A 10,001-nucleotide genomic window follows, 5' to 3' on the forward strand; every position below is an offset into this window, starting at 1 on the left:
ATACCTTGTTGGTGGTCTCTGTTTGCTGGATTTTTTCCTGGAGTTCTGCCAGATGGGAATCAGATACAGACTGCTGAGTTGTACCGGTCTCATTTGAATTCAACTTCTGTTGTTTGAGTAAGTCTTCAGTCATGGGCTAGGAAGAAGCACAAGACAGGTTAAGTGTATCCGACAATAAATTTTATCTTCAAATGTTTTTGGCCTCTTTTGCCAGAGACTTAGAAAATTACAGCTGCTGAATGGATCATCAGTATGAATTGATGAAGACAAGGAAAAGTTCTGTTCCTTATTACGACTTATCAAGTCACTTACTCCCAAGCTACCATTCATACCTTTCTGTACGAACCTACACAAACACTACTCAAAGCAAGTAATTCAGAAATTAAAAAGGGAGGATTTTAAAAAACACTCATGATGGCCAAATATTTGCTGTATTCTATTTTCAATCAGGGAATTCAAAATATCAAATTTCTACCATTCCTAGGGGAGAAAACGTTATAATTCAACTACCCTCCTTATAGTATGCCTATTTCACATTATTAGAAAAATGAGTAGATTTCAAATATGAAGCATACATTAGATAATAGTATTTAATCAATACTAAATTTCCTAACTTTGGTAACTGAATTGTTGTTATGCTATCTTTAGGAATTACATGCTTATTGAGCATAAAGATATATCTGCAATTAATTCTCAAATAATTCAGAAATAAAAAATGTGTCTACAGATAGTTGGAGTGATAAAGCAATTGTAGCAACATATTAGCAACTGGTAAATCTGAGTAAATCTTAGCAACCGGTGAACTTGGAAGTTCTTTGTACTTCTCTTAAGACTTCTCTAAGTTTGAAATTATTTCAAAGTAAAAAATAAAAATTAAAACTTCAAATCCATAAGGTCTGGGAAGGACGTATGTTTTATAGGAATATTAGTTCATCAAAAAGACTTTGGAGTAAAAAACATCTATTTATATTTGGGACAATCAATCAGACTAAGATAACTCATTGAACTTGACCTAATATTCATTATGAGCTGCTGCTACTGCTCCTGCTAAGTTGCTTCAGTCGTGTCCGACTCTGTGCGTCCCAATGGACGGCAGCCCACCAGGCTCCCCTGTCCCTCGGATTCTCCAGGCAAGAACACTGGAGTGGGTTGCCATTTCCTTTTCCAATGCATGAAAGTGAAAAGTGACAGTGAAGTCACTCAGTCATATCCGACTCTTCTCGACCCCATGGACTGCAGCCTACCAGGCTCCTCCGTCCATGGGATTTTCCAGGCAAGGGTACTGGAGTGGGGCGCCATTGCCTTCTCCATTATGAGCTAAGATACAGAATTAAAACTTTAGCAATTCACTGTGGCATTAAATTCCACCTTTTCTCTCCCTGCTTCCTCCCCTCTTCTCTCCCACTCCCAATTAGGGAAAATACAAATCCATTAGGAAGAGAAAAAAGGCAACTGCTCTTCATTTTTTCTTTACCTCACATGTTCAAGTTCTGACTACCACATTCCAGGCTGTGGGGTTACAGCTGACCTTAAACCACTTCCTGATAGCAATTGACTGGAAGTATGGGCCTCCCTCCTGGCTCAGATGGTAAAGAATCTGCCTGCAATGAGGGAGACCTGGGTTCAATCCCTGGGATGGGAAGGCAACGGCTACCCACTCCAGTATTCTGGCCTGGAGAATTTCAAGGACAGAGGAGCCCGGCAGGCTACAGTCCATGGGGTCGCACAGTCAGACACAACTGAGTGCCTTTCAGTTTCTTTCTTAATAAAGATTTCAGAAGAAAAATCTTTTCTATTCTCCCAGCGCTGTTCATCATTTTAAAAAATATCTACGAAGTACCCTAATATGCAAAGCACTATGGGAGGGGGAGTGGGGAGCTACAGAATAAAAGAACAAGGAAACACACAAAATAAAAGATAGTGACAAGGAAACAGGTAAGCAGGACAAAGTCATTAAGTTACTCTAAATTGGCTGATCAGTGGGAGGTCTCTTTCAGACAGCATTTAAATGAAGATCTACCTGATAAGGAACCAGCAATGCAAAGATCTAGGCAGAGCAACAACTCATGGAAAAGACCTAGGGTAGATACAACCCTGGGAAAGAAAAATGCCTTTGTGGATGGAGAAGTACTTTTCAACAGAAATATAACGTGAGCTACATGTGTAATTTAAAATTTTCTAGTTATCTTCATTGACTAAAGTAAAACATAAATAAACTTAATTTTAATAAAACATTTTGCCACTCAGTCGTGTCTGACTCTTCAGGCCAGAATACTGGCGTGGGTAGCCTTTCCCTTCTCCAGGGGATCTTCCCAAGCCAGGGATCGAAATCCAGGTCTCCCACATGGCAAGTGGATTCTTTACAAGCTAAGCCACAGTTCAGTGCAGTTCAGTCGCTCAGTCGTGCCGGAGTCTTTGTGACCCCATGGACTGCAGCATGCTAGGCCTCCCTGTCCATCACCAACTCCCAGAGTTTACTCAAACTCATGTCCATTGAGTCGGTGATGCCGTCCAACCATCTCATCCTCTGTCATCCCCTTCTCCTCTCGCCTTCAATCTTTCCCAGCATCAGGATCTTTTCAAATGAGTCAGATCTTGACATCAGGTGGCCAAAGTATTGGAGTTTCAGCTTCAGCATCAGTCCTTCCAATGAATATTCAAGAGTGATTTCCTTTAGGATGGACTGGTTGGATCTCCTTGCAGTCCAAGGGACTCTCAAGAGTCTTCTCCAACACCACAGTTCAAAAGCATCAATTCTTTGGTGCTCAGCTTTCTTTATAGTCCAGCTCTCACATCCATACATGACTATTGGAAAAACCATAGCTTTGACTAGATGGACCTTTGGCTGGCAAGGTAATATCTCTGCTTTTGAATATGCTGTCTAGGTTGGTCATAGCTTTTCTTCCAAGGAGCAAGCATCTTTTAATTTCATGGCTGCAGTCGCCATCTGCAGTGATTTTAGAACTCAAAAAAATAAAGTTTGTCACTGTTTCCACTGTTTCCCCATCTATTTGCCATGAAGTGATGGGACCAGATGCCATGACCTTAGTTTTCTGAATGTTGAGTTTTAAGCCAACTTTTTCACTCTCCTCTTTCACTTTCATCAAGAGGCTCTTTAGGTCTTGATGAGCCACAAGAGAAGCCCAAGAATACTGGAGTGAGCTATCTGGAGTATAGCCTATCCCTTGTCCAGGGGATCTTCCTAATCCAGGAATCGAACTGGGGTCTCCTGCATTGCAGACGGATTCTTTACCAACTGAGTTATCAGGGAAACCTTTCAATGAAACATTTTGACCAAATATATTTAAAATATTGTCACAAGTATGCATGCAATATGAAAATTAACAAGATACTAATTCTTTACATTGTTCCTTTAAAATTAAAGGTATACTGTACACTCATAGCGTATCTCAATTTGGACTAGCCACATTTCATGCAGTCAACAGCCACATAAGGCTAACGGTTGCCTTGCTGGAGCACACAGGGCCAGAGCACGATGGGCAAAGGGGGTGCTGACACATGATGAAGTGGGAAGGCAGGCAGGGGTCAGATCAGATGTAGCTTCTGTGCACCACAGGTAATGAAGCTGTATTTCATTCTCATTGACATGGGAATGGATTGCAGTGGTTTTAACAGAAAAGTAATCAATTATATTTAAATTTTTAAAAGATCACTCTAGTTGCTATGTGCTAACTGAACTGTTGGAGAGCATCAGGAAAAATGAGAAGACCAGCTAGGAGGCTGCTGCATGGGAATGAAAATACTGCTTTGGATTATAGTGGTAATAAAGGAGGGAAAGAGAAATGGATAGATTCGGACATGTTTTGAAAGTAGAGGCAACAGGCCTGGATAGTGGGAGAGGGAGAAAGAGACAAGTAGCAAGGATAAGGACTCCTAGAAAAAATTGAGATATTTGTTGTTGTGGGTATAATGGGGAGCCTTGCCCTGAAGCAATGTGAATTATGTCACACCACAGGAGAGGCAACTCTTTTCATAGATAATTACAACAGTTCTACTGATAAATAACTTTATCACTTAACGATAAAACCTTCTCTGCAAAACTTGGCTTCTTACTTCCTCGGTGTAAAACAACTTTTCAACAACATCTATTTTAAAGTATTTTCCAAATTTAAACTGTAACAAGCAGAATTAAGTAAAATAGCTTCAAGTTTTAAATGCCAGGGAAGGTAGCCATATTTAGTCACTTCAAACCAAAGAATCTTAGACCAGTGAAGGACACTTTATAAACTAACCATCTGATCCACTCTCAACTCACGTGTGAGAAAATGGAGACTTATAACAGGTAAATAAATTGTCCAAAGTTACATTGGAAATAGAATCCAATTAAACTGAATGCACTTAAAGCGGTAACTTCTCTTTCATATTTATAAAATCGACTGCCTACCATAATGCCTGGAATATTAAGTAAGTAAGTGTTTTTCGCTCAGTCGTGCCCAACTCTTTGCGACCCCATGGACTGCAGCCCACCAGGCTCCTCTGTCCATGATACTTTCCAGGCAAGGATACTGGAGTGGGTTGCCATTTCCTTCGCCAGGGGATCTTCCCAACCCAGGGATCAAACCCAGGTCTCCCGCATTGCAGGTAGATTCTTTACCAGCTGAGCCACAAGGGAAGCCGCCTGGAATATTACTCAAACCAAAAATTTTTGCTTACAGTGAACAACAGAAACAAAAGCAAATAAGCAACAGGTCTGTCTTCTAATTTCCAGCCCAATGTTATAATCCCTCAGTGGCTCTCTTAGAAAAAAGACTGGCTAGATAGAAAGGGAGATGTTTAATTTAAATATTTCAACATCAACTTTAAATCTGAAGAATGCCACAGAAAAGCACATAATGAGTCTGGACCTCATCTGAACCCATCTTGGCATGCGTATTCATAGGAAACCTCTCCTTCTAGGAATGTCATGTATGGACCAAAAGGCTGGAAGACGCTTGTGTCTTCTTTATTCTTAGTACTTTATTACTTTAAATCTCAAGAAAAAAAAAAAGTCCTTGCAGGTAAGTCTGCCAAAAGAGTGCTTAGCAAAGGCCCACTGAATAAACAGCTGACAATTAATTCTTGTATCAAGTACATAAACCAATCACTCCTATGAAGATTTTGTAGAGCATGACATCAGTAGTAATACTTGATCTGGTTGAATGCGTGTTAATCTCCAGGGTATCAGTTACTAAAACCATGTTGTAATCATAATTTTAAGTTGCTTTTGACTCAGGACAAATCGGAGAAGGCAATGGCACCCCACTCCAATACTTTTGCCTGGAAAACCCCATGGATGGAGGGGCCTGGTAGGCTGCAGTCCATGGGGTCGCTAGGAGTCGGACATGACTGAGCGACTTCACTTTCACTTTTCACTTTCATGCTTTGGAGAAGGAAATGGCAACCCACTCCAGTGTTCTTGCCTGGAGAATCCGAGGGACGGGGGAACCTGGTGGGCTGCCGTCTATGGGGTCACACAGAGTCGGACACGACTGAAGTGACTTAGCAGCAGCAGCAGCAGGACAAATGCTTTCAGCAACAGAAAAGAGAATTCCTTCCAAGTCTAATGGTGCATAATATAAGACCTTTAGGCTAAAAGGCGGTTATTTTGATCTGGATTAACATTTTTCTTGACACTTTCCTAGTCATAACAGCAAGTCATAGAGCTCAAACTGCTATAATTTTCTATCCTATTGTTAGTAATAGAAGATACAGCAGCATCTAATGCTTACATCTTGCAAAGGGCCTGATCTGGGTTATGTAGCTAAGCTATGAGAGGGATAAATTCATCATAGTCATACAAGAGCAGGTTTTGGCATTGCAAGGTTTGAAGCAAAGATCTCTCACTCTTTGAATTTAGATAGAAAAGGAATCTGCACATGAGCCAAAACTGAAATAATGTTCACTAAGGGACACGGCCCTCCTATCATAGCTTTTCTAGTTCTGGGCCAGACTATAAAGAAGGAAATAACAAGATAGAAGAAGGCTTCAAAAAGAAAAACCTTGGGTCTTCAGACATAAATTCTGTAGGAGGCAATAAATCAGTTTGCACAATATGAGAAAATTAGTAAGCAGAACTACATTGTTGCTCGTTAGCTTTAAAATAAGAAAGAAAGAAAAAGGAGAAAGGCAACCAGGAGGAATTCTGATGGTGACATTTAACAGTAACCAGATTAAACAAAGGAATCAAAACGCCCTTACAGAACAATCTCCCTCTTTAGGAGAGAAGAGCTTTTCTTCATATTTCGAGTACAATTTAACTAAAGGAAAATAATTTGCACTTACTTCTATTCTATACACACTTGTTCAGAGAAAGACAAAAATCTGTCTGCCTTTGTCCCACTTAGCTCTGCTTTCGCCATAAAGCACACTAGGCCTTAAAACGCTTATAAAAGTCAACCAGACTTAGACAGTAGATCTGGAATCCAAAATACACATTTTATCTACAAACACTTTAAGTCTAATTAATCTATTTCCCTCCACATTCTTAATTACTGGAGAAAATAGCTTAGCAATCAAATGCCATAATTCTTCAAGCTGAATGTTTTCTCTCTTCTATGTTTTAATATTCAACAAACAGTAAAGATGGTAAAGCCTGATGACAGCAGAAGTCTTATACTGCTGTATTAAAGGGCTATTTTTTTTTTCTAATGTCTACATTTAGTGAAGTAAAGGGATTTGACCTAAAGGTACAATTACCATATTTTAACTGTGCTCATTAGGATGCCAAATTTCTTCACAGTATCTATCCCTAAAGAATCTGCCTGACATCCTCAGGTTATAGAATGAAAGCCCTGCACTTAAAATAAGTAGTTATTTAATTCAATGCCATCAGGCAGTGTGATTTAATACACAGAATAAAAAGGTCTTGGATGAGAATGGCTAGGAACCTTTGACACCACCGGAGCTAAGTCATTTAACCATGAGCTTTCCATATCTCTAAACTGAGAGACTGCATGAGATGATCTTTAGAATCCTTCTCAATTCCAAAATTTGTTGAGCCTAGGCACCAAGAGAGTATTTTAAATTTAATATGGAGGAAAAAACTCTTGCTTTACTGCAGTTTTCTAAGTCTTCACCTTTCTTCAATATTGGCCATATTCGAAGGGGGCTATATTTCTACAATATTGGTCATATTTCCCATCCACTCTGTCCAACTATTTTTAGATCCTAATACGGAAACACTACGATGAATCTGTGACATCTATGTTGGCTCACAGAAATACTGTACTGGAAAGCTCAAATTTAGCTGTGAAACTCAATGAAAGAAAAGGAAGTGAAAGGAAAGTACACAAGTGTTGGGCATCCTAAACATTTTACATAAATGAAAACACAGTTTAAACTTTTGGATATTCATACTTTTCCCTAACAATGCTGTTTCTGACAAGTTAGTGCAAATTCAAAAATATTTCCCCCATATTCTTATTGTGATGCAAATTTTATACATAATAGAACTGTTTTTCAAAGCTATCAAGTGACAATCAACAATTTCATTTAGAAGCTCTAAGATTCTGGGATGATGTTGACTGGTTAGCAAGCTTTCCAAAAACACCTTCTAGACTGTCCACCTCTGTAAGGGTATCACTAAAGAATCTGTATCAAGTAGAACATGCCAGATGTTTCACAACGTTAACTGAAACTAACGCTGCTGTATAAACAAGACAGCATCTGTCAGGTAGGTCCCTGTACACAACTGAATTTAAAAGGCTGCATGAACAGCTCAGAGTAAGATCAACTGCCATCTTCCAGTCATTACGAAATTCATGAGTAAAACAGACAAAACTTTATCACCCAATAATGGATGAAGTCCTGCTCAACACCAAATATCTTTACATAGAGCTCATTACACAAACTGGCTGTAGACACTTTTTGCCTTAACATTTTAAATTTTGAATTCCCAAGTCTCTTTTATGAAAAAGTCATCAGTAGTCCTCAAATGACCTCTTAATTTATTATAAATGTTGTCCACATATTACAATATTTTGGTGGATTAATAGGTTCTCCCCAAACCTTTACCCTGTGCTCTAATCAGTTCAAGGCACAAGTGGGGATGAAAGGCTTAATGCTCTAGGGAGGACTAACTTGAGAACTAACTCCCTCACAGGAGAAAATATTCATAAATCTAAAAGTGAAAACAAAACAAACAGACAAAAGTAGAAAGGCAGTAGGACAAGTGAGAGGAAAGAGTTCTAGTGCCAGAAAGAAGATTAAATTTTTCTAGGGTAAAAATGAATTATGAATCTTCGTCTTAAACATGTACAATTTTGATAATTAGTGGGAAAGCCAACAGATAATCTTATAAAGAGGGTATTGTGGAAAGTAAATTACTTGCGTGAATCACATTTATTAAAATGGACAGAAGCAAAAGGTAAAGCAAAAATGGGTTCAATGATTACTTTTCTCAAGTCTAGACTATTAACCTTCCCCTAGAAAGAAATCATGTGAAGCCAGCTAACTTTAATCAGAAAGGCACTATGCAGCCATTTTGTATACCTGGACCCGAAGTGGCAAATAATCTTCACAGAGATCATCCCACAGCTCCTGCAGGTCTGAAATCTCCAAGGGATAACTCACAGGTGTCTTGTAAAGGGGTTTCAAAGACCTGTTAAGGAAACCAGAACTAACTCCATCTGTCATGATATGGCCAGGCCTGGTTCCAGATGGATTGGATTTCACTGGAATAGGAAGCTTGCTCCCTCGGGGGCTCTGGATGGGCTTATAATCAAGACCTTTAATCATGCTAAGAGCTAGCTCCAGCTTATGGTTACACGTATGCTGGGGAGCCTGCTCATCTGAACAGCAGTCACACTTTGCAAGTTCCTTTGCACTTCTCTCAGGTTCCTCATCCTTTGGTTGTGGAGGACTAGCCTGGATGCTTGCATCCAAAGATTCCACAGAGGATCCCGGGGTCCCTTCCTCCATGCTTTCTCCATCTGGCGGTACCTTCGCATTTGGTAAATCCGGTGGCCCAACCTCGGACAACGCTGGTTCTTCAGTGCAAATGCTGGTGGACCATCTGGTAGAGGGGCCACACGAGATACTTTTCGCCACCTTTCGAGGTACCTTACAAATGGCTTCATAGTCAGAATCAGCCACCCGCAAAGCTGCACAGCCTCGGCATCTCCTGGGTCGATTTCCGGGGCCTTCCGAAGCATGACAGCTGTGCTCCTGAATCTGATCCTCATTTTCTACCCAACACTCGAACCCTGAATAGGCAAAGTCTTCTTGGAGCAGTGCAGAGTATCTGACATCGGGTAAGCCGGAAATGTCAACCGTTCCATTCCCCGCCTTGGTCTCCGCGCCAGGGTCATCGTTATTCTTCCGATACATGCTAGCAATGCAGAACTTGAGGCGGTCCTTCTCCAGCAGCAGCTTCTGCAAGCGCTCAATAGAAAGGGCTTCGATCCGGGCAATGACGGTGTCGAATCTATAGATCCGATCGAGCATGAACGCGCACTTGCTGCAAGCAAACTCAGCTTTGCCATCGCGGGAGACATCCTTGCCCAGGACATGCGACAACAGAACCTGGAGGTTGAGCTTGGACGCCGTGTGGAAGATCCAGCGCCGCTGGTTTCCGCACAGCTCCCGGGCACAGATCCTGCAAATCTCCTTCATCTTCCCTCCTGCGGTTGCCGAGCTTCCCTGAGGCGGCTGCTACTCGGTGATCGCTCACTGGCTCTTGGTTGCGTTCCGTCTCCCGCCTCGGTGGCCTCCGGCTAGCATGGCACAGCTCGGTGGGGTGCCCACTCTGCAGGGGCGCTCCGCTGACACCCGCGCGCGGGTTCTGGGTACCAGAGTGGTCAGCCCCGCCCCTCGGGGAGGCGGCGGGCGAGGAAATGCCTCAGGAGGATGCTGAGTGACAGCAGCGCAGGCCGCGCTCAGAACCTGCCATGTCTCCTCCAGCTGTCTCTCTCTCCAGCCGCTGTGTCCTCAATGTCCTCCCTTTTCAGCGGGCTGAGTTCGCGGTCCTCCGGCGGCCGCCCGCGGCTGACGCAAAGACTCAG

At 41.7% G+C, this 10,001-nt stretch overlaps 1 protein-coding gene across 38 annotated transcripts in view; it reads right to left on the bottom strand.

Moving 5' to 3' along the window:
• Window positions 1-10,001, bottom strand: part of PDE4DIP (phosphodiesterase 4D interacting protein) — a 238,485-nt gene that overhangs the window by 69,145 nt on the left and 159,339 nt on the right. For 22 of the 38 annotated variants that reach the window (XR_233909.5, XM_059885015.1, XM_059885013.1 and 19 more), the window contains exons 1-2: window positions 8,491-9,999; window positions 5-136 (exon numbers count right to left, since the gene is read on the bottom strand). Coding sequence is in view for 37 of the 38 variants with exons in the window: in XM_059885015.1 (XP_059740998.1) it covers window positions 5-136; window positions 8,491-9,612 (1,254 nt within the window). In the remaining variant the exon portion in view is untranslated. Of the gene's footprint in view, window positions 1-4; window positions 137-8,490; window positions 10,000-10,001 lie in introns of those variants that run through there. The other 16 variants (XM_059885018.1, XM_024990000.1, XM_059885010.1 and 13 more) reach the window with 1 other exon arrangement.

Source organism: Bos taurus, chromosome 3, assembly GCF_002263795.3.
Source record: "Bos taurus isolate L1 Dominette 01449 registration number 42190680 breed Hereford chromosome 3, ARS-UCD2.0, whole genome shotgun sequence".
NCBI classification, from domain to species: Eukaryota; Metazoa; Chordata; class Mammalia; order Artiodactyla; family Bovidae; genus Bos; species Bos taurus.